General features: G+C 48.9%; 1 protein-coding gene across 1 annotated transcript in view; it reads right to left on the bottom strand.

The window, feature by feature from the left end:
• The window catches only part of C4_1H6orf52 (chromosome 4_1 C6orf52 homolog), a 328083-nt gene that overhangs the window by 27737 nt on the left and 275372 nt on the right, over nt 1–24974 (bottom strand). Inside the window, exon 8 of the mRNA XM_086964993.1 lies at nt 12108–12144. Within this exon, the coding sequence (XP_086821119.1) occupies nt 12108–12144 (37 nt within the window). The remainder of the gene's footprint in view (nt 1–12107; nt 12145–24974) is intronic.

Raw genomic sequence — 24974 nt, 5'->3', positions numbered from 1 at the left:
GATGGTGTTGCACATCCAGCCGTTGAGTGAGACTTAATAGGGGTACTGTGGGTTTGGCCCAAGAATTGTAAAGCCAGCGCCGGGCTGAGTGATGCTTCCTTTGTGAAGAGCTGCTCTTGTGTCTGTAGGCCTGTCTGTAGGCCTCTCCCAGAAGCCCTGTCAGTTGGGCAGATGTCTGTTCTGTTTGCTGATTTTTGTGCTGAGATTGATTTCTCATTCGCATTCGCATTGGCATTGAGATCGTCCAATGGGGTTGGTAGCACAATTTCCCTGCTGTATGGGGCCTTGCTGTCTGAGTGAGTGGGTAAAGAATTCTGATTCCGGTTGAACTCAACAGCAAAATTGGGTGCCTCTTTGCTTACGCTTGCGATCTCCAGAGGAGTGTTTGCATTCATGTGCTTCGCAAAGCTAGTTTGCGTAAGGTCTTGCGAATGATTTCCCAGGACAGAAGGGCTTATAGCTTCTGGCGCGGATGATGATGGGCGAGCTGGGCTCGCAGCAGCTGGAAGTAATGGTGTTTGCAAGCCCTGCAAATGGCTGTTGCTCGAGAAGATGGCTGAGCCTGCATCCTTTAGAAATTCAAATTTTGTATATATTTTAGGCTGGTAGGACTTTTTATTAGATTGTAGCGCCTTTACTGCAGACTCTGATGATCAGACCGCTGACGAGCCCTGCTCTATTGAGCTTTGATTCAGCCCTGATGCTTGCTCTGATGGCAAAATGTTCCCCTCTGTATTAGTGGCAGGATTTGCATTTATTTTCATTTTCTTATGTCCTTTCCCATTTCCAGTTGTATCATTCATTTTGGCTGTGGGTTTTGGTTTTGGCTCCGGGGGCTCCCTGACTTTCCCTGACCTCATGATGATGTTTGCGGGCTGTAAACCACCTTGGGCCGCCGAGGAGAGGTGGAAGATAACTGCCTCCCTCCATATTTGCCGCCCCTTGCTAATGCGTTTGCTCCTCTGCCGATGGTTGAAGACAGAAGAATGGGGAGGTTTTGAGGTACGATTTTGATGAAGAGGGAAAGATGTGGGCGTTGGAGCAATCTGTGAGAGGGCTGTGGGGAAACGTAGAAACAGGCTCAAAGTAGGGCTGAGGGTAAGGATGTGAGCGGAAAAGACTGTGAGCGGAGCACTCGGGGGAGACCTGGTGGCAAAGTCGGACCTTGTCGGGCCTGCCTAGGTCAAACCCCCCGGCTCTTACTTGGCGGCCGCCTCTATCGGCAGCCGCGCTCACGTCACGTCTTTGTGTCTCGCCTCACCTCTTTGGAGTGGCTGATCCTGACGGCAGGAAAGAGCGGCGGTGAAAAACAGTGTATCGATGTATCCATGCTGAGATCAAGCCAATGCTAGTTGTCGCCCTGAAGATCGACACCTACACGGCGTGATCCATGGACTATGCGGCTTCTGTCAGCGGGGTTGAGGGGCTGTGTTCTGAGCTCCTAATCGCTCGCTGTAGTCGCAGGTCCACCTCTGGCTCTGGTGCTTCTATAGTCTTCCAGCATTCAATTCAATAAGTAAGGACCTTGGCTTGCCTCGGGGCTGTGCCCTCTCCCCTGTTCCCTCACCGCAATAGAGACCGCAGTAGGGACTTTAGCAGCCTCAGCACCCCCGCATCCTGGCAGACGGACGCAAACGGGCATGAAACAGAGGTGAGGCTCCGGTGGTGTTAGAGTTAGAGACGCTGAGAATCTGGCAGCATAGGATGCAGGAGCAGGAGCAGGGGCAGGGTGGGGGGAGCCACAGGTGAAAGGGGACCGCAGTTGGCAACCGGGAGCAGGAGCCGGAGCGTCCTTCCCGCTACACGCTACACGCCTCCCTCACCCGGTCTTGAAAGCAACTCACCGGGACCGCGTTTGCTGTTTTGCTGATTTCCCAGCGTCCTCACGATCCTCACGGTTAGGGCTACAGTGCCGGGCTTTGTTCATTCCCACATCTCTGGTCCGCTCCGTTCTCCGTGCTCCACTGCGACTCGTTGGTTACACAATGCTGACCTCTAGTGAGATCCGACTCAACTCGCAGCGGCTCGCGGGGGCCGGGAGCAAACAGCCAGGAGCCGCAAGAACATTTGCTGAATGCCAGAATCTAGTGCGAGCCGGGCGGGAGGCGGGAATGCCGCTGGAACCCCGAGGGACTCTAGGAGGCTCAATGAGACTTGTCCCCGCTGCTCACCGCTGCTCGTTGCCCGCCGCGGGAGGAATGGCGACTGGTGTCTGGCGTTCTGGCTCGCCGTGGTCCTCTGCTGCTCTCTGCTGGTCTCTGTCAGACGTGCACTCTACGAATTGAACAATTAGAGGGGAAACACATTGATGGAAAACCCCAGCTGGTGCAGGAGGTCTGCCGTAGTCTGGAGGTGGCTGAGGACTGCCTGGGGCGTGCCTGCCTTCAACAACCAGTCGTCTAGGTAGGGGAAGACTGAAACGCCTAACCCGCGCAGATGAGCCGCGACCACCGCCATCACCTTCGTGAACACCCGTGGGGCGCTGGTAAGAACGAAGGGGAGCACGGTAAATAAAGTGCTTGTGGCCTACCGTGAACCGCAGGTAGCGCCGGTGGGCCGGCAGGACGGGGATGTGGAAATAAGCGTCCTGCAAGTCCAACGCTACCATCCAGTCTCCTGGGTCCAGGGCAGCTAGGACTTGAGCCAGTGTCAACATTTTGACCTTCTCCTTCCGGAGGAAGCCGTTGACGTTCCGTAGGTCCGAGATAGGACGTAGGCCCCCTTTGCCCTTCTTGGATACCAAAAAGTAGTGGGAGTAGCAACCACACTCTACTTCTGGCCCAGGAACGCGCTCGATGGCCCCCTTGGCCAAGTGGGCCGTAACTTCCTCCTGCAGAAGTCACAAATGATCCCCCGATACGCGGTGGTATTGCGGTGGCATGGCTTGAAGGGTCGCCTCGAAGGGGAGGGAGTAGCCCCTTCGGACGATCTGTAGCACCCACCTGTCCGATGTGACAGTGCGCCAGTGGTGGTGGTGATGGCGAACCCTGCCCCCCACTGGCGTCACATGGACCTGAAAGCACGGACTAGGAGGGTTTTGAGGCGGATGCTGCGGGGGAAGGTGTGGACTGACCTCGCCGTTGTCCCCGACATCCGCCACGGCGGTTTCCACGGCCGCCACCGCGGTGGACGATAGTCTGCGGTGCGTGGCTGGCAGCACGTGTGGGGGCGCCCCTTCCTTGGCCACGAAAGGAGCGAAAGGCACCCGTTTGCTGGTGCGGGGCCGAAAGGCCCAAGGACTTGGCCATAGCCCTGGAGTCCTTAAAGCGCTCAAGCGCATGGTCTGCCTTGTCGCCAAAGAGGCGACGGCCATCAAACGGCATGTCCATCAAAGTATTTTGGACATCCGCTGAAAAGTTGGCGGACATCAACCAGGCGTGGCGACGAATCGCCACAGTCGTTGGCATCGCTCTGCCCAGTGAGTCGGTGGTATCCAGTCCACACCATTGGAGAAACGTGCTGCATCTCGACCCTCCGCCAGGGCTTGGGCGAGTTTAGCCTTGACCTCCGTCGGACATTGTGGCAGCAATTCCGCGACCGTGTCCCACAGAGAGTGGGAGTAACGGCCCAAGAGATATGCGGTGTTGGAAGACCGCAGTCCCAAATTAAGGGAGGAGAATATTTTCTTTCCATAATTCTCATACCTCTTAGATTCCCGATCAGCTGAGCCGACAGGAATGCGGTCTGGGTATTATAGGCCTGGATGACCAGGCTCTCAGGGGTGGAGTGGGTGGACAGGAAACAAGGGTCGCCCGGAGCCGGGCGGTGGCGTCTGGCCACGTTCCTATCTACAGGCTGGCCTGTAGTGGGCTTGGACCAAGTGCCCAAAAGAACGTCAGTCAAGGCCTCATTAAACGGCAGCAGAGGCTCGGTTGAGCTTGACTGCGGTTTAAGGACCTCAGTGAGGAGATTAGTCCTCACGGCCGCAACAGGGAGCTCAAGGCCCAAGGTCTTGGGTGCCCGCGTTAACACCACACTGAAGGTTGCCCCCTCCTCCGTAGCCACGCTAGGAGGCGAGACAAAACCAGTGTCTGGCGAAGTTTCCAGACCACTGGCATCCCCAAGTCCACCTGTCCAGTCCTCCAGGGACTGACACTCAGGCGTCAGAGGGTCCTCAGACCCCTCCCAATACTCCTTATTGTGAGAAGGTGGCCTGATATGCAGTGCTCACTATTCTAGTGAACACTATGTATCAGTCCAGCAACCCTTATTGATGATTGGTTGTAAGTCAACCTTATAGACCAGCTATCCTAGTAGCGTGGATACGAGCAGTCTAAGGCTAAAGACTCGAGAGGGCGTGTTAAGCCAGCTGTTTACCACACATATACCCCTTGAATACCAAGTGAAAGGACACCACACAAGTGTTATGAAAATAAAGTTATTTATTTAAAGATCACAACAGCCCTGTACTCTTTATGAGGACAGGGTACTAAGCACAAACCAAAACTCTTACAAAAATACTTAAGTTAGCACAGTATATACAAATGCCCGAGGGGCACGGAAAACCATATACTCTGAAAGTGGAATGCGAAATTCCTAGCAGGTAAGTACAGTACTAATAGCTTTTGGAATCGCTAGGACTTGACTAGGGAATCGTTAGATTACTTCTAGGAGGCCTAGGGGACTCGGGTGCAGTGTGTGCACTCTCACGCGAGATGCGGACAAAAGTCTATGGTAGCTAGGAATTAGAAAGTTAGTGTTCTCGGGCGAACCCGACCTGGTAGGGAGAAAACGAAAGTAGATTCTGACCCTTGGATAGTGAGGCTATGCTGGGGCACCGAAATGCCGAAGTTACCTAGCCCAGGGGCTGCAGCTGCATAGGTCTGAAAAGACGTCGGGAATCCTCGTAGACGGACCAGGAGCCGGAAGAAAAGATGCTGGCCGGTGACCAGTGAAGAAAGTTCAGTTGGATCCAAGCCTGGATCTCGAAGATAGATGACACCTGAAAGCAGAGGGGACCAAGTTCGAGACTACTAGCCAGTAGTCAGTGGGCACCAGGAGGGCACCGGATGGTAGCCACCTCGACAAGGTGAGTGGGTGACGCTGTAGCTCGAAGATCTCGCGGACCAGGAGGCGTTGTCGGCGACCAGGATGGAGGATCGAGCTGTCCCACGAAGTTAGAAGCTGTCGGCGTCGCTGGACCCAGGATTGGGCAACAAAGCCTTGGCAAATTCAAGCCCACGCGGTGGACCTAAAATGGCGTCTGGAGTGGACCAGGAGGGTCCGGGGTGCCTCTCTTGAAGAAGGAAGCAAGGGCCAGCCTGGAGCAACCAGACCAGCAGTCGTGAAGTCGTTGAGCGTCGTTCAGAAGGCCACAAGCCAGCCGGCTAGTAGCCAAACAACGCGGTGCACAGCAAACAGCAGAAGGGCCCCACGCAGATCGTGGAGATGCAGGGAGGCTGACCTTGGGTGCTGGAGCTGCGCAGGGTCGGGGCTTCTCGGACCCCAAAGCACTCACCAGTGGAGGACACGGTGGGCTTGCAGTAAAGATGTCGTGCAGTCTTGGCGATCGTCGGTCCCTTGAGGTCTCGTCGCACTCACGGTTCTCAGCTTGGCTGTAGAGGTGAGTAGAGGTCAGAGGTGCCAGGGAAGCCGGGTCTCGTCGAGCTGGGTCGTCGGATTCGTGATGAAGGACTTGCAGCAGACCGCAGTGTTCTTTAGGATGGTGCCCGCTTGATGCAGGGTGACTACTCCTTAGCCACAAGGGAGAATCTTGAAGAAGAAATCGTGAAGTCCTTTCGAAGAAAGTGGTATCTTGATTCCAAAGATGATCTAATCTGAACAGGGGGCCCGCTCCTATCTTTATACTAAAAAAGGGGGCTGACCCGGTGACTAGGTCCTGCCTATGGGTGGGACTAGGTGGGGGGTGGTTACACCCCTCAGCCATGCCGGACTTCCCCAGGCCAGGGGCTGGTGTGCCCCTGGAACTGGTTCAGACCGGCCTATGCGTAGTGAGCACCGGGGTGCCACTCAGCAGTCACCTTCCTGTAAAGCCCTGCCTACCCAGGATACACAAAACCATGTCTGGGACGGTGCTAGCACCGCCCCTGACAGGAAACCCTTTGTCCAGGCTCCCCTCACTGGAAGGACTCCCAGCTGCAGGGGGTCAGACTCGTGTCTGTGGTGGCAGCATCCATTTTGTGGAGCTGAGGCTTCAGTTAACTTTAACCGGGGTTCACAGTTACATACATGTCGTGTCCCTCTAGAAGGGTGGAATGCTAACCCCGTCGCCAGAATTGGCGAGGGGTTAGTATTCCAATTCGTATGACACCTTACTCGACATGTTTTGATAAAGCAATACCAAAGATAGCATTTAACCGCGAGGATTATAATGCACTTAAGAGTATATGGTATGCGTTATCATGGAACAGCTATTAGGACTTGATTCCGCAAGCTGCAGACAGGCTCAGCTCATGCCAGAGCACCATCTCACACGATTCCAAGCACTCTGCCTTCAGGATTGTCAAGGCCTGCCATAGGAGTGACTGATAGGAATCTGTGTGTCCATTTTAGGGTTAGGTATAGGTATACTACACCTACAGCAAAGGGTGATTACACGACTTTGCCCCAGCTGTCATGCAGCCAGTTGTGTCAAATTTAAAAGGCCAGCCAGGGGTGGCATAATACATGCTGCAGCCCCTGGCAGCCCTGGGTACACCTATGCCCTGAGTTACAGGGTCTGATAAGGTGGCCCAGTACCAATTGGAAATGTACCTAGGGTACATGGAATCCATTTTAAAGAGAGAGCAGTAGGCCTGGGGTCCTGATTGGCAGGGTCCCAGGTCGACTATGTCCAAAACCAGCTAAAACACAGGGCAAAAAGTTGGGGGCAACCATAGTCAGGATGTACCTTCCTACACTTATCACCCATATCCCGATAATCAGGGTTGTCAAATGATGGGGCCGGTTCATTGAAGTAAAACTCCCCAAGCGGCGTCGAGAGCGGCGCCCAGCGGCGCCACTCCGACGCCAGAACCGGGTCGAGGGTGGTAATGGGGACGGCGGCACCAGAGGACGGCGCCGGAGGTGACACCTGTGGAACCGGCGCCGGCGAGGTCGCCAGGTCGACCGGTGACGATCCGGATCCGGAAGCAGATCCAGTGGGGCCCGAAGGCGCTGGGCCCGAAGGCGCCGGCGGCGTCGGGCCGAAGCACCCGCCGGCGTCGGGGCCTAAGCACCCGACCCGCTAGGGCCTCCAGACGGGTCCGCTGGGCCCGAGGGCGCCGCAGAGCCCACCGGAGGAGTGAGGGTCCTCATGGCCATGAGGAAGCGCTCGATCTCCTCCGGCATCGCATTCTGCCCAGGGACCGAATGGTATGGGGCAGGCCGAGACGCCTGCGATGGAGCCGCGTGGGCAGTGTCACCCGAACCCCCAGCCGCATCACGCGCGCGTCGGGGGGAGCCGGAAGAGCGATGAAGTCTCTTCGACTTCTTGTGCTTTCCTGACGACGACTTCGAGCCTGAGGAGTGATGTCGACTCCCGGAGCTGTGATCGCTCCGCCCCCGCGACCGGTCCCTCGACCTCCGTCCGGACCGGGACCTCTCACGGCGCGGGGCCGACTGCCGGAGCTCGAGCCGCTTGCGGGACTGCTCCCGCCTAGCTTTCGAGGTTAAGGCCCGACAGTCGGAGCAGGCCTTGTCATCATGACCGACGCCGAGACAGTGGAGGCACCGACGGTGAGGGTCGGTGACCGACATCAGTCGGTCGCATTCCCCACAAGGCTTGAAACCTGGCATCCCTAGGCACCTATTGGAGTCGAAGACTTAAAGAAATGATCAAAAAGATCTCAAAAAAGTTTCGTAAAAAAATAACTAAGGTACCACTTTTTCCGTATCTGCGCTGCTGGCGCAGAAAAAAGAAGAACTGACGTCAGCACGCGGAGGCGGCGTCTAAGTACTCCGACAACGTCATCACGGCACCCACGACGCAGATGACGGACGCGGAGCCGCAGACGACGCCTACTGACGCACAAGGGTACTGCTACGCAAAAATGTCCGGATCCAGTCTGACGCCTGGGGATATTCTAAGGTAAGGAATCTATCACTAACGTGTCTCTTTCAGATACGAGCCTCAATCAATGCAGCAGCAAGACTCATAACTGGTTCTAAACGAAGCTCCCACATTTCCCCTGATCTACAATCCCTGAACTGGTTACCCTTGGAAGCCAGAATTCATCTGAAAATAGCATGCATGACGCACAAAGCCATGCATCACAATGCCCCCAGCTACTTGGCACAGAAGCTGACAATCTTGGGTGGGATCAGACCCTCAAGAAATGCTGAAAAACTTCTTCTGAAACCTCACAAATTCTTTTTTTCTATATTTCTTTTTATTGAAAACAAAGCAAGGCATGTACAAAACATAGGAATGCAAAGACTCTACGAGGGCTGAGCATCATATCATCAAACAGTACAATAAACACTGCATTGATGGGGGAAAGGGGGAGGAGAAGAGAACACAGAATTCTTACATAAATTATCAATAACCATATGAGGTCAGGGGGAAAGCGGTACATCAAAGACCGCCGCCACAGATGGTACACATATGTCCCCTCTATATCGATTCCAAGGACCCCACACTTTATGCCATTTCCGGGGGCGACCCTCAGCCAAATACACCGTTTTCTCCCGGAACATGCACCAATCCATGTTTTCTACCCACATCTCAAGAGTAGGAGGCCTTTGAGACATCCACAAGTGTGCAATGTTCCGTTTGGCAGTCATAGCCCCTAGAGTCACCCATTGAGTCTGTGCTACATTATGATCAGTGGGCTCCCAAACATTCAACAAGCAGCGTCTGGCCTCCGGTAAGAGAGTCACACCCGTAACCTCCTGCATCACCTCATGGACCCTACTCCAATAGTCAAACACTTCCCGACATTCCCAGATAATGTGGAGGAACGTCCCCGACTGACCAAAACCCCGCTGACACAGACCCTCCTCAGAAAAAGCCATCCGGACCAGACGGGGACCCGTGACATAGAACCTATGTAGTATTTTGAGCTGAACTAATCTCAGTCATGCTGGAATCGCAACCTCCTTCGGTGAGAAGATCGTAGACTGCCAGTCTTCATCGTCAAGTTCAAGGCCGTCACGGGTCCACTGATCACGCAGCTGAGATATAAGGTCTGCCTTTTGATTGATTAGTTTCTTGTACACCAGGGAAATGGTACTATCAGGCATATGGCCATCTAAGATACGATCTACTAACGGGGTAGACTCCGGTATCACCTCCCCCTCCGGGAAAACAGACATTAACGCATGCCGGACCTGAGCATAACGGAAGTATTCCATCCCTCCCAATTCAAACTCGGTTTGCAAGGCCGCAAACGATTTCACCTGTCCCTTCACCCATAGCTCTCCCACCTTGGAGATGCCAATGAGATCCCACTTGTCGAACCCTTTAGTGTTCCACAGCTTACCAAACTTGTCAGAGCCAAAAAGCGGGGTAGCGAAACCTCACAAATTCAATAAGAAAAAACATATAAACGATCCTGCTCTGGGATGGCACCCACAATTTGGAATGCCTTACCCCCAGAAACCAGACTCAACCCTTCCACTGCCTCATTTAAAAAGGAAGTAAAAGCCATCCTCATGGCCAAATTCACAAGAATATGGTACATAGAAATCCTCGACCTGTACGGGATAAAAGTCCCCTGTAAGCAATCTTGGCGTTATACTGACCCTCGGTCTCACTACGAGGCAGACTGTATATCGCTTCTTACTTTGTTCGCCCTTGTATAATACGCCCCTGTACATATGTTTTGTTTTGATCTGCTCTTCTTTTTCTTTGATGTATAAGTAACATTTATTGACTGTATAGCGCTCTGATATCCGCCAGGATCTTGTTTGCGCTCTATAAAACTTTCAAAATAAATAAATAAATGCCACAATTAAGCCAATCTAGTGAAATAACATGGACTGTAGCCACAGTACTGCAGACATTTGTGGAGAAAAGGTCAATGGTGGTTAAGCTATTTTTAGAAGAAAAGGTTTCTTGGTATCTTTGGTATAGTTATGGAGGAGTTCCAAATAAAAAACAATGTAAGAAAGCCAGTAGGTTTCTCAATTAGTGCTGCTCCTTGCTTTAACACAAACTATCATGTTCAGGAAGTTAAAGATCAGATTCATTAGGACAGTGTCAAACTATATTTAATTAATATATGTTCAGAATCAGAGACAAGAGTGACCGCAGAAGTGACATTACTTGTCTGTTGCTATACCCACCTTATAACAGTTCACTGTAAACAGATTTGGACTGGGCACATGGTATTGAAATTGACTTTTAACGATGAAAGGTGTACTTCAAGTCAAGTCACGCTCTCTTACAGGTCAGCTACAATGTACTGTTCCATTTATTTGTAAGGGGCTAAAGCAAATAGGAAGATCATTTGAAGTATAGAAAAGCAAAATCCTTCCTGCACACCAACTGGTAAATGAGAGGTAAAGAAGGTAGCTGAAAAGGAAAGAGGGGATTCAGGGTGTCGTTGATTACTCCAGAACGAAGGATAGAGCATCCAAGGTGTTTCAATGTTTGTCTGGAGCAGTCTGAAGCGTAATGCAAGCAAAGTTTGGAAGCAGTCAATTCCAAAATTTTGTAACCTTGTAGCAGAAGGTAGTCCAAAGGACGAAGAGTTTTTTGTTCATGTTTTTTTTTTCAGCAATGTTGGGTGTCTGGCAGTTTGGTCGGGACTTACTACTACGCCCATCTACAGTAGCTCAAATCTTGCGAATATAAGGTTTGACATTCTAAAGGGGTCAGACAAAGATTGGAACAAAATCGAGAGGCAATATCATGATTTCGTATTTGGGTTGGAGAGAAATAAAAAAAGACGACAGTAAAATTGTTACCATGCGAAACAATACACAGATCCAGTACTGTGCTACTAAAAGCTTTTAGGAGGTGGTGACACGCTGGGAAAATTCGGAGGACTGATCCACTATTTGCACATCACTTTAATGGGTACCAAGAACATGCAATAACTCTGCTACCACTCACTTTTGTGCTCATGCTGGACTATAGATGAGTCCCTTGGAATCATGAATATCCAGCTCGTGGTGTAAAGTTGTTTTAAGTGTGGAGTGGCACACATCCATGTTACAGATGTGTTCTAAAGGATAAACCCTGGGGCTAGTACCCTGACTTCCAGGATCAACTCTAGTTACGCATTTAAATTAGTTTGGATTCATTTTGGATACCCAGCTGTCTCAATACTCAGCTCTCTCAAACTCATGTTGACACAATCACACAGATTGCCCTTTATAGACTTTAACTTCTTCCAAAGGTAAAATCCATCTTACTTTCCAAAAGAACATTTTAAAGTGGGAATCCAACATTCAGTCTCAAGCTACATTGAAGGACATACATGCCCTCATGGAAGTATTTCAAAATTATATTTGGCACCCGTAAAACCTACCATGCATTCGGACCACAAATAATCTTCATTTAAACTTAATTGTCTACCTCTGGAAATGTAAATTCAAATCATGATTCGATGCCTTACCCTCAAAGTAATCTATTTGTGACAACGTAAATATCTGCTGTATTAACCAATCCCCTAGACATTCCTCAAGTTAAAAAACATTTTTTTCCTGCTTCATGCCCATACCTTGAAACAATAACAGTGAGAAGGATCAGTCCTACTTCCAAGCTACTCCTGCTTCAGAATGCCTATAAAATAACCTTGTTCTCCTGATCTAGTTTGACGAAAACTTGAGGTTTATAAATGTTCTATTCTCATCGTTTCTGCTCGTCAAATCTTTCCTATACGTTGTATCAGTGTTTTGGGTAATTAGTTATATGTGAAATGATAGAGTGACCTGAGCTATAGAACCCCTTTTAACAAATGAGGTTAGTGTCCCACTCCTAAAATCCTTTGGGACCTCATCCACTATCATGCAATATTCTAAATTTGGGCACATACTGAATATTATGTTTAGGACAACAGATATATACATATTAGGGGAAAATGTGCTTATGCATTTATTTTATGTTATTTAAAAACTGTGCATTTTGCTTTTTCATTCATGAAAAATCATTCAACCTATGGATTACAACATATTAGCAACCTATTCAAAGGAAGATTCCAACATTCTTACAGCCTTACCTTCACAATCATAGTTCTCTACTCCGCCGATAGGCGCCTGAAAAGTGAAACAAGTTGCCAGTTAGGAATAATTTAAAATGTGTGTTAGTTTAGCACAGTTATCTAAAGTGTTTAGATTGAAAGGTCAAATATGCAACTTAAAGAACGCACAGAAGAATTCATAACTGTGCAAAGAAAAACAACTGCAAAGAATTTATGAAAAACCTTGCTGGGATTTTTCCTGAAAAAAAACGGTCACAGAAACGAATTAAAGGTTATGGAGTTTTTATTTCATTTGAATTTAAATGTGCGGAAGCTGGATGGGGAGTAGAGAAAACAAGCATTTACAATGCAATGGCCTCTGCATTATTAAAGATAGAGCTATTGGCATTGCTCATGACATTTTTTGTTTGTTTTTTAAATCATAAACAAATAGCATTGTCATTTACATTGCCAATAGCTTAATCGTTAAATAATTGGCATTGTCATTTACAATGCCAATAGCTTAATCGCTCGCATATGCATGACCTATTGCATTTACACCCACACAGAGCCACACACATACACACACACACACGCAGAGCCACCCACACAGTCATTCACATAGAGCCATCCACACACACAGAGCCACCTACACAGAGCCACCCTCACACACACAGAGCCACCTACACAGAGCCACCCTCACACACAATGCCACCCACACAGAGCCACCCTCACACAGAGAGAGCCACCTACAAAAAAAAGCTACCCAGACAGAGCCACCCACAGACAGAGCCACCCACACACAGACAGAGCCACCCACACACAGAGATCCCCACACACACATAGATCCCCACACACACACACAGATCCCCCCACACACACAGATCCCCCCACACAGAGATCCCCCCCACACACACACACACAGAGATCCCCCCCACACACACACAGATCCCCCCCCACACACACACACACAGAAATCTCCCCCCCCCACACACGCACACACAGAGATCACCCCACACACAGAGATCCCCCCCACACACACAGAGATCCCCCCACACACAGAGATCCACACACACAGATAGATCCCCACACACACACACAGATAGATCCTCACACACACAGAGATAGATCCCCACACACACACACAGATCCCCACACACACATAGATCCCACCCACACACACACACACACACACAGATCCCCACAGACACACAGAGTTCCCCACAGACACACAGAGATCCCCACACACACACACACAGAGATCCCCCCCCACACACACAGAGTTCCCCACACACACACACACCCACACAGAGATCCCCACACACACACACACAGAGTTCCCCACACACACAGAGTTCCCCACACACACAGAGAGCCCCACACACACAGAGAGCCCCACACACAGAGAGCCCCACACACACAGAGAGAGCCCCACACACACAGAGATCCCCCCACACACACACACACAGAGATTCCAACACACACAGGGGATGGGCAAAGCCAGGGAGACAATTTCATTTTCTACATTCATTCCTCTGTATTTACGCCGTCTAATGTGTAAAGAAAAACCTGGAGAATAATTTTGTACATTCGATTTGAACAACCAACACACAGGGCCACTGACACTATGCAACAACAGAAGATTTAATTATGTGGCACCTGCTACCTACAGCAAGTCAAAGCAAGCTAGGCATCTGCTACCTACAGCAAGGCAAAGCAAGCTACGCATCTGCTACCTACAGCAAGGCAAAGCAAGCTACGCATCCCCTTTCTACAGCACTACACATCTGCTACCTACAGCGAGGCAAAGCAAGCTACGCATCTGCTACCTACAGCAAGGCAAAGCAAACTACAAAAAAGCATTTTATTAGAACAAAAAATACGTATTCTACATATGTCATCCACATAAAGCTAGAAAAATCAGCTGTTTTCGCTTCACAGCTATGCTGGTGCTGTACGCATGCACTGTGGAGTGACAGAGGTTCCAGTCTGTGCCATCTTAAGAAATTTGTGGCCCTGATAAAGACAGATCCTGCCCACCACTCGAATCCTGCCAGAACAACTTTATAGTTAAATTGCTTAGCATCCTCTATTTAAATGGTAACATAATAAAGCTTGAACTTTTCAGTGCCTTACCAGCTTGTTCGCCTCACTGTAGGAAAGGCACGACATGACGAGTGTATAGTCTACTTGTGCATATTAAAAAAATAAGACAAATGTACATGGCACTTGAAATAGTAGCCTTCTATGCGAAATATTCATAATCCCAAAAAATCAGTAAAGCTTCACATCTGGAATTCTTGTTGCAACAGTGAAAGTCAAAGCACTGCTCCGAGGGTCTTAATCACTTCATCATACGAAATATGATAATTTTTCCAAAAATGTCTTGCCATGTTTTTAGTCTCTGTGTGTACTGCTCTCTAGCTACAAGGCAATCTATGACTCTGCTGATGAAAAGAAAGTGGAGGTGATGGGAGACACAATAAAGGCAGACTTAAAAATAATAATATACTAATAGAGAGAGGTCAAGTAAACACAGAAAAGAGGAAGCACTTGAGATAAGGTCGGGAGAGACCAGATAAAAACTGAAATGTGAGGTAACCAGAAAGAACAAGTGTTAGACCTGGCATCTTTAGTGCTCCCTGAGTAAATTGTAAGTGTAATTGGTTATCCATGATTGGCATAGTTGTATTACCAAGAAGTCCCTAGTAAAGTGCACTCAGTGTGCCACGGCTGGCGATTCAAATGCTACTAGTGGGCCTGCAGCACTGATTGTGCCTCCCACAGTAGCCCTAAAATGGTGTGTCAGGCCTGCCACCGCAGTGCCTGTGTGCAGTCTGTAAACTGCCATGTCAGCCTGGCCAGTGTCCCCACTGACCAGGCCTAACCCTTCCCTTCCCTTTCTGTACACATTGGACACCCCTATGGAAGGCCCAAGGTACCCCCTGGGCAGGGTGCAGTGTATGTGAAAGGTAGAGCATGTACTAGTGCAGGTGACATGCTCTGGTAGTGAATTACAGCCATTTTCGTTTTTCACTGTTGTAAGGCTATCTCGCCCATAGGCTATCATGGGGAATGCTGTGTACAGTGGTTACCTGCATATCTTCCCATAGGAGCAAGATAGGACATAAAAGTCTGTTATCCCTGAACTCAGAATTTAATAACACCTCTTTTAGGAAAGGTGGTTTTTAAATCCTGTGTTTGAGAACAGCACTTTTAGAAAGTTGCTGTTCTCTTGTCTGACCTTTCTGTGTGCCTTGGCCTGTTTGTGAATTGACTGTCTGGTTTGTGAATGGCAGGGGCTGGGTGGCTCTAAGAGGCGAGTGTGCCATCTCTGGGCTGAATAGCTCCATCTGCATCTAGAGTGATGGGAGGGGGTAGCACCTGGGCCTGAATAGGGCTGTGCCTGCCTTCCACAATGCTGGCTCCACCTCCTGCTGGGCAGCTGACGACCCTGCCCCTCTCTCTGAAAGTAAAGGAGAGGCCAGGAAAACAAAGTGCTCAAGTAACACCCAGAATTGGGTTAGACCGGGCTCAGAGTCCTCCTGCACAAACGGAACAAAGACTTTTAGGGGTATAAGTACAGGACCCCAGCCTACAGAAAATTAGATCATCCTGGAGTCAAGAAGGAACCTCTGCCAAGGAGAAAGCTGGAAGACTGAAGAGGAAGGACTGTCCTGCTGTGTGTTTGTGTGCTGACCTGCAGTTGCTTTGCTGTCAAGGAGAGGGGAAGGACTTTGCTTTGTGCTGTGCCCCCTTGTTTGAAGAGATCTCCAAGGGCCTGAGTTGAGCTGGCTCCCTGTTAAAAAGTCCCAGGAACAAAAGGACTTCACCCCCAGCTTCCCCCCTGAACTCTATTGAGAGAGTTCTGTCCTTCCTAGAGTGCTTGGGCCAGTTGTGCCTCTGGAAGTTGTACCTGTTGGCTGGGAAGCTGGACAAGAAGAAACTGAGTCTTTCTACCAAGTTTCACGCATCGCTCGCAGAGCACATCCCCATCAGTGCGAGGAAATTACCACCACCGCGAAGATCAAGATCGTCGCAGCGCCTGTTGCCGCTGCAAGAACCGACGCATCCTTCACTTGCGGAACACATCGCTCCAGTGCGGGAAAAGTACCATCGCTGCAAGTATCGTCGCCGAGCCGGTCATCACAGGGTGGGATCGTCGCACCTCCTGCTTGCGGACCGCATCACGTCGCTGCGAGAGTTGTCGCAGAGCCATCGCATCGAGGGGGCGCGAGAGGAGAAGATCGAAGCTGCGCTGCGCATCGCCGCCGCACACGAGATCGTCGCCGTCCCAAAGATCGACGCATCGTACCTTTGCGAGACGCTTCCTACGAAACCTGCGCACCGGAATCCACACAAGGTACCGCATCCATTCCCATACAGACCGGAGTCACCGCAACACGCCCGCTGCATCCCACGGGGTTGTAGCATAGCCTCCCCAGGGTCTCAGAAGTGCCGCATTGCTTGTTTTTCAATGCTGCAGCTTTCACTTGGAACGTTTGTCGCATCTAAAGGTACGGTTGGCTAAAAAGTGACGCAACTGTGGATTATTTAACGGAACCGTAAGAACTCTTTTGAAACCATATTCTTGAACTGTGTATGTTGGATTTTTGTCATTTTGGTCTTGTTTAATTTAGATTAAATACTTCTATTTTTCTAAACTGGTATGGAGTCCATTTGTGGTGTTTTCACTGTGTTACTGTGAGTGTTGGTACAAATATTTTACACATTGCCTTTGATAAGCCTGTCTGCTTGTGCCAAGCTACCAAGGGGGTGAGCAGGGGTTATCTAAAGAGTGTAACCCCCTTACTCTGACTAGAAGACAGGGTCCCTATTTGTCACAAGTACCTACCTGTGCCAACTAGAGACCCTGAATTCTAACAACAAGCATTGGTAAATGCATTAGGTTTTGCCTTTGTGATTAATAATAAGCAGTTTTTTGTTGCAAGTGGTAGCTTGCTGAGAAGTTGTATAATATAAGTTCATGAAAGTCTGTTGAAGTGTTACGACTTGTTTATGTACCAAAATCAATTTTGCTAAAAAGGTTGCTTTGGTCCTCAATACCAGTTTGTCATGGAACCAAAAAGTCATTGTGACAAGGAAGACAGTCTTTAGAATCAGGAGACCTAGAAGGCAGCTGTGCATTAGCTCAAAGGGGATGGACATGAGGAAACTGAGGAGCAAATTAAGATTCCACTGTAGCATCACAAAGTATTTAAAAGGGAACAGATGTGAAAAAGCTCTTACAAACCATATCACAGCAGGTGATTTTAACCCCTTGTATGCTCATGACGAGCTGAGCTCGTCATGGCATACAGTGCTCGGGTGCTCATGACGAGCTCAGCTCGTCATGAGCCCCACTCGCGGGGGGAGCGCCAGCGCTCCCCCCGCGGTTGCCCGATTTTCGAAGTTTCTGCTGGGAAGGCAGGGGAAGACCTTCCCCTGCCTCCCCCCCGCACGCGTCATCAATGACGTCAGCGCGCTGACGTCATTGGAGATTCCCTTTCTCCTCTGACGCGCAGGGAAGCCATTTGCTTCCTGCGCGTCGGAGGAGAAAGAGGTAAGTTTGGGGCCTGGGGCGGGTGGGATTTAAACTAAAGAGGCATCGGGGGGAAAGGAAAGGGTTTTCCTTTACCCCGATGCCTCTTTAGAGCATTCCTGCTGCCCGATCGTGCGATCGTGCAGCAGAAATGCCCACTAGACACCATGGATTTTTAATTTTTTTTTGTAATGGCTGTGTGCGCGTTCGGGGAGCGGCCCCTTGGGCAAGGGTCGCTCCCATATTTGGGGGCAAATTGTTTAGCTTTGTCTGGTCCCCGGGGAGCGGGGGGGGGGGGCCAGTAGTTTGCATTTTTTTTTTTTAAAGCGGCATTGTTTGTGCGTAAGGGGAGTGGCCCCTTGGGCAAGGGTCACTCTCATAATGGGGGTCATTTTGTACTGCCCTTTTGTTTATTTTTGTTTTGGGGAGTGTCCCCTTGGGCAAGGGACGCTCCTGTATTTGGGGGGCATTATAAAATATATAATTTTTCTCTTGGGGCAAAGAACAGTGGAGTGGCCCCTTGGGCAAGGGCCACTCTTTTTTTGAGGGCTATCTTGTGTGGCCCTATTGTTTTTTTTAAAGTTTTTGCGAGCGACCCCTTGGACAAGGGTCGCTCCCCTTTCGGGGGCAGTAGCATACAAATGTTTCTATGCACTGGGGCAAAGAGCAGGGGAGTGGCCCCTTGGGCAAGGGTCACTCTCCTTTTGGAGGCCATTTTGAGTAGCCCTAATGTTTTTTTTTGTTTTGGGGAGCAACCAGTTGGACAAGGGTTGCTCCCTTTACTTTTGCTTTGTCTGCCCCCCGGGGGGCATTATTTAAATATTTATTTTAATATAAACCATGCATTGGGGCAAAGAGCAGGGGAGTGGGCCCTTGGGCAAGGGTCACTTTCTAGAAAAATACCCATAATGGGACTGGTTACTGGCTAATGAGCCATTATCAGCCAGGTTAGCTTGAGTGCAGTGCCAAAGTGAGCAAGGTACCCACGTCTGCCAACTTAGGGCAATCAAAGGGCACAGGGTCTGTCTGATTTGCATATGGCCATGTCTGAACTGGGTTGGTGAAGTGAGCTAAACAATGATGATGGATTAGTTCAAGAGCAGTTGCCTGGGGGTGAGTGTTAGATTTACGCATGCACTCCGTCCGTCAACCCCTCTGATATCACCTGGAAGGGCAGTTCTGCTTTTTTTTTTTTTAGGGCCACTAGGGCACCCAGGTTTATTTTTATTTTGGTGATCCGCCCCATGGTCATTGGTCGTTCCCCTTCCTTTATGGGAGGATGATTGTGGCCTTTTCTGCCCCCTTTGAGTGGCAGAGTAGCAGTCCCATCTGTTCCCAAGGGGGCAGAAGCCAGTAGACACCAGAATTTTTAAAAATGTTGTCTTTTTGGAGGTGGCGTCAATGGCAAGGGTTGCTCTCCTATTAATGTTATACAGTTAGGCCCACCTACCCCTTACCTTGGCATGTTGGACTAGTGTATTTTTTGTGTATGTGAATCTAATGTTTTTTTTTCTTCTTTTTAAATCTAGTCTAAAGCTTTTGTTTCCTGTTTGCGGTTTGACAGTGGTTGTTCTGCAGTTTTGTGTGTTTGCATTTTTGCAGGTAAGAAAAATATTTTTGTTGTATGTACTCCAAATGAGTAATATTGCAATGTTTGGATTTTTTTTTGTAAGTGGTGTCTTAGTGGCATTTAGTTAGTGTTTTGAACATGAACATTTATGTGATGTGTTTTGCATTGTCTTATGTCTATTTTTTTCTCTTTCTTTTTTAGTGGGATATTGTTGATCCATACTGTGTCAGTGCAGACTACGTGATGGTGAGTTTAGTTGCTTCTGGCAAGTGAGTGGTATTGTTTTGCACTGTGTAGTTATTTTTGATAAAGGTGAATTTTGTTCATTGCTTATTTCACATAGTGATTGTAGTTGTTGACTTGTGTGTCAAGTTACCTTTGTTAGTAATCATTATGGCTAGCCGTAGAATGACTGCTCAGCAGGTAGTAGGTATGCTTCGTGAATATTCCTCTGAGCCGGATTATGACACTGACAGTGCGTCTGAGGGAGAGGAGGGAGGGGAAGATTCTGGCAGTGAGTTTTCTCTCCACATGGAATCATCGGATGATGAAGGAACTCTCAGTGCAGATGAAGGCCCTGTGTTAGAGGAGGACACTGCTGTGCCGATGGTGCAAGAGCCAGCTGGATTGCAGCCTGAGGCTGCTAGTCTTCCTACTGGAAGTGTTGGACTCTGGGTTGATCCTAAAATTGTGCAGCCGGTGTTGCCTGCCTTTAGTGGTGATGCAGGGTGTAGAGTGGATTGTGAAAACTTTTTGCCTATACAGTTTTTTCAGTTATTTATGGATGATGTGTTTTTGGGTGAGACTGTTGAGCAGACTAATTTGTATGCTGAACGGTTTTTGAGGGTCAACAGTGACAAACGTAGGCCCCACTCTAGAGCTACCCGGTGGACTCCCACAAATCTGGAAGAGCTGAAGAAGTTTTTGGGATTGACTTTATTGATGGGTTTGTTAAAGAAGCCAAACCTGGCTTCATATTGGTCTTCCAGTCCTTTGATGGCAACAGCCATATTTCCAGCTGTTATGACTCGTGATCGGTATTTACTTTTGCTACGCATGTTGCTTTTTGTGGATAATTCAGAGGCGTTGCCACGTAGTCACTCTGACTGTGACCGTCTTTTTAAGATTCGGCCTGTTCTTGATCACTTTGTTGATCGTTTTTCAGAGATTTACATTCCTGGGAAAGAAATTTCTATTGATGAGTCTTTGGTTTTGTTCAAGGGTCGTTTGGTTTTTAGGCAGTACATCCCTAGCAAGAGGGCACGCTATGGAATTAAACTGTATATCTTGTCTCAGAGTAAGCCAGGGTATGTTTTTAATTTTCGTGTGTACACTGGTAGAGATTCCACTATTGACCCCCCTGGATGTCCGTCCACTTTTGGAGTGTCAGAGAAAATTGTGTGGGATCTTGCTAGAAGATTGTTCAACAGAGGCCACCATTTGTACCTTGATAACTTCTACACTGCTGTGCAATTGTTTAAGGAATTGTTTAAAGTGGACACTTTTGCATGTGGCACAATCCGCTCTAACCGCAAAGGTTTTCCAAAGGAGCTTGTTTGCAAGAAACTTCAGAGGGGTCAGTGCAGTTCCTTACGTTGTGGCGAACTACTAGCTATGAAATTTGTGGACAGGAGGGATGTGTACCATCCATGATGAGAGTACTTCACCTCTGCCAGTTTGGGGTCAGGTTGCTGAAGTGCACAAACCTGTGTGCATTCAGGACTACAATAAGCACATGGGTGGTGTTGACAGGGTAGATCAGAGGTTGGAACCTTACACTGCTATTCAGAAGGCTTATGTTTGGTATAAGAAGTTGGCCATCCATTTTTTCAACTTAGCAACTTTCAATGCTTTTATTGTGTTCAAGGTGTGTTCTCCTGGGTCAAAGTTGACCTTTCTTCAGTTTCAGCACTCTGTGATATCTAGCCTTGTTGTTGTGGAGCAAGTAAGTGTTCCTAGATTTGGAGTGGTGGAGGATGTTGCTCGATTGAAAGATCGCCACTTTCCTGATTACATTCCTCCCACATCTACAAAAGATTTTCCCTCTAGGAAATGTAGAGTCTGTTGGCGAAGAGGTTTGCGGAAGGAGTCTCGTCTTTACTGCCCTGGGTGTCCTTCTAACCCTGGGATGTGTGTGCCTGCTTGTTATAGAGCTTACCACACACAAAAGACTTTTTGGGAGTATCCATGAGTGGTAAAATGTACTGCCTGGTCTGTGTTTTTTAAATAATTTGTATTCTTTTTGAAGGTTTGCATTTGTGCAATGTTTTTTGTTACAGATTTTGTGTTACTAGATTTTTATCTATTTGCAATTATTTTGTTTGTTTTGTTAAAAAAAAATGTAAATGTGATGGCGGTGTGCTTGGCTGGCGGTGTGGGCGGAGTGGTGCTTGGCTGGCGGTGTGCGTGGAGTGGCTTTTGGCTGGAGGTGTGCGTGGAGTGGTGCTTGGCTGGAGGTGTGCGTGCAGTGGTGCTTGGCTGGAGGTGTGCGTGGAGAGGTGCTTGGATGGAGGTGTGCGTGGAGAGGTGCTTGGCTGGAGGTGTGCGTGGAGAGGTGCTTCGCTGGCGGTGTGCGGGTAGTGGCGCTTGGCTGGCGGTGTGCGTGGAGTTACGCTTGGCTGGTGGTGTGCGTGGAGTGGTACTTGGCTGTCGGTGTGCGCGGAGTGGTGTTTGGCTGGCGGTGTGCATGGTCTGGTGCTTGGATGGTGGTATGGGTGGACTGACGCTCGGCTGGCGGTGTGTGAGTAGTTACTTTCTGTTGGTCACTACACACACTGCTAGTTGAGTGACACTCCACGCAGTCCATCATTTTGTGTAGTTGCAGTGTCAGGAATGTGGGAGTGTGAAAGTGATGGGCCCTTGAATGGCGCTGTCTGCTGGTGTGAGTGTTGTAATGTGATGGGTCCGCGACTGGCGGTGTGAATGTTTTGTATGTGTCACACGTATGAAAGGTGTATGAATGGCCTGTAAAGAGGTTGGTGCCTTGACGTGGCTTTACAGCTCACGAGTTGTGAGTCAGTGGTTCAGTTTCTCATACTTTCAATTATTTGCAGTGCATTTCATTTTTGTGAAATTACTTGCGAATACAATTGTATGTACTGAATCATCACTCGCCCTCGTGCCAAACCCAACCTGTATGTGTGTGTCTTTGAGGAATAGATAGCCATGCTGGAATGTTTGACTTTTGAGTAACTTTGTTAAGGTGGTACAAAAGGGGGTGGTGATGGACGGAGCATCTGAATCAATCAAACACTCACACCCAGTCAAAAGATCTGGGTTTAATCAATCACCGTTCTTTAGCCCACTCTGCCACCCCAGTTCAGACATGGCTATATGCAAATCAGTCTGACCCTGCGCCTCATGGGAACAGTCCAGCTTGAACTGCCAAGCAATGTCTTCCGTGGACCGGAAACAAGCTTCCGAGGACCGGTTTCTGACATTTCAGCCTTCTTCAGCCGGCTTGCTTGAATCCAGTGGCAAAGTGAGCAAGGGACTCACATCTGAGCATACCCTGCCACACTTATGGCGGCCAAAAGCGGTACAAAAGGGGGTGGTGATGGACGGAGCATCTGAATCAATCAAACACTCACACCCAGTCAAAAGATCTGGGTTTAATCCATCACCGTTCTTTAGCCCACTCTGCCACCCCAGTTCAGACATGGCTATATGCTCACTGGAGACAAGCTATCAAGGCTGAAGAAGGCTGATAGCCAGAAACCGGTCCTTGGATGCTTGATTCCGGTCTAGGAAAGACATGGCTTGGTAGTTCGGGCTGGACTGTTCCCATGAGGCACAGGGTCAAGGCTGATTTGCATATAGCCAGTGTCTGACCTAGGGTGGTGTGGAGTGCAATAAAACGATGGATTTAGGTCCAGATCTTTGTACAGGGGTGAATGTAAGACATTGTAATGCATTTTGTCCATCAACTGTGTTTTTTGCAAGGTGTACATTACAGCTATAAATATCTTACTTAATGTAGATATTATTGTTAAACCATGGGAGTATATGGTCATGTCTTTCTTTCTATTGTTTTTTTTTATCCACAATGTCCTGCAAACTTGAAAATGTCTGTCACAATTTCCATGCAATATTGTTCCAAGAATCTCACGCTCTCAAATTGAAAACTTAATTCAGTCAAAACAATTTGGTTTTGCAAGGGGGTTCCCATGAGTTTTTTGCCCGGGGCTCGCCGGCCATCTTTGGAAACTACCAAACCCAAACAGTTCTGAGACCTAGACACCCGGGGGAGTCCAGGGAGGTACGGCATGCGTGGGTCCCCCAATGTTTTCCTACCCTGAATTCCCTGCAAACCTTAAAATTAGGGTAAAAAAAAACCAGTTTTCCATACATTTTTGCGTGGGATCTCCGTGCCGGCACAAATGTCCTACCACCCAGCGTTCCCCTTGTTCTCCCGAGTGAAATGATACCTCACTTGTTTGGGTGGGCCAAAGGCCTGTGACTAGGATGACCCCAAAACTGTAGAATTCTCTGTGCTTAATTTGTCAATCCTGAATGCTCCAATTTCTTACAAATAAATTTTTGGCCTGTTCTGCTTTGGCCCACCCACACAAGTGAGGTATCATTTTACTCTGGAGAACAAGGGGAACGCTGGGTGGTTGGACATTTTTGCCGGCACGGAGAAGCCATGCAAAAATGATGGGGGACCCAAGCATGCCATACTTCCCTGGACTCCCCCGGGTGTCTACTTTTCAGAAATGTGTGGGTTTGGTAGGATTCCCTAGATGGCCATCTAGCACGGGGTCAAAAACCCAGGTAACCCCTCTTGCAAAAGTTGGTGGTTTTGACATAGGCTAAACCACCAGCTTTTGCAAGAGGGGTTACCTGGGTTTTTGGCCCCGTGCTAGACGGCCATCTAGGGAAACCTACCAAACCCACACATTTCTGAAAAGTAGACACCCGGGGGCTTCCAAGGAAGCATGGCTTGCGTGGATCCTCCAACGTTCCTTTACCCAAAATCCCTTGCAAACCTCGATTTTAGCTGAAAAATTCAGATTTTTCACACATTTTTGTGTGGGAAAGGGTGCCATCACTGGGCTCACACAAATTTCCTCCCACCCAGCGTTCCCCCAGGTATCCCAATAAAAATGGTACCTCACTTGCGTGGGTAGGCATAGTGGCTGCAAAAGAAAAGGGCCAAATCGTAGGGTGGAGACTTAAAAATGACCTTTTAGCAAAATTATCTTCTTTTTGGGGGGGGGGGGGGGGGACCTGAGTTTTTGCCCCGGGGCTCGGAGGCCATCTTTGGAATCTACCAAACCCAAACAGTTTTACAAACTACACACCCGGGGGAGTCCAGGGAGGAATGGCATGCGTGGGTCCCCCAACGTTTTCCAACCCAGGATTCCCTGCAAACCTTAAAATTAGGTTACAAAAACCACTTTTCCATACATTTTTGCGTGGGATCTCTGTGCCCGCACAAATGTCCTACCACCCAGCGTTCCCCTTGTTCTCCCGAGTAAAATGATACCTCACTTGTGTGGGTGGGCCAAAGGCCTGTGACTAGGATGACCCCACAACTGTAGAATTCTCTGTGCTTAATCTGTCAGCCCCACACGCTACAATTTCTTACAAATACATTTTTGGCCTGTTCTGCTTTGGCCCACCCACACAAGTGAGGTATAATTTTACTCGGGGGAACAAGGGGAACGCTGGGTGGTAGGACATTTGTGCAGGCACGGAGATCCCACGCAAAAATGTATGGATAAGTGTATTTTTTACCTAAATTTAGGGTTTGCAGTAATTTCTGGGTAGGAAAACGTTGGGGGACCCACGC

Source organism: Lissotriton vulgaris, chromosome 4_1 (assembly GCF_964263255.1).
Source record: "Lissotriton vulgaris chromosome 4_1, aLisVul1.2, whole genome shotgun sequence".
NCBI lineage: Eukaryota > Metazoa > Chordata > Amphibia > Caudata > Salamandridae > Lissotriton > Lissotriton vulgaris.
This window is presented reverse-complemented; position numbering and strand designations above follow the sequence as displayed.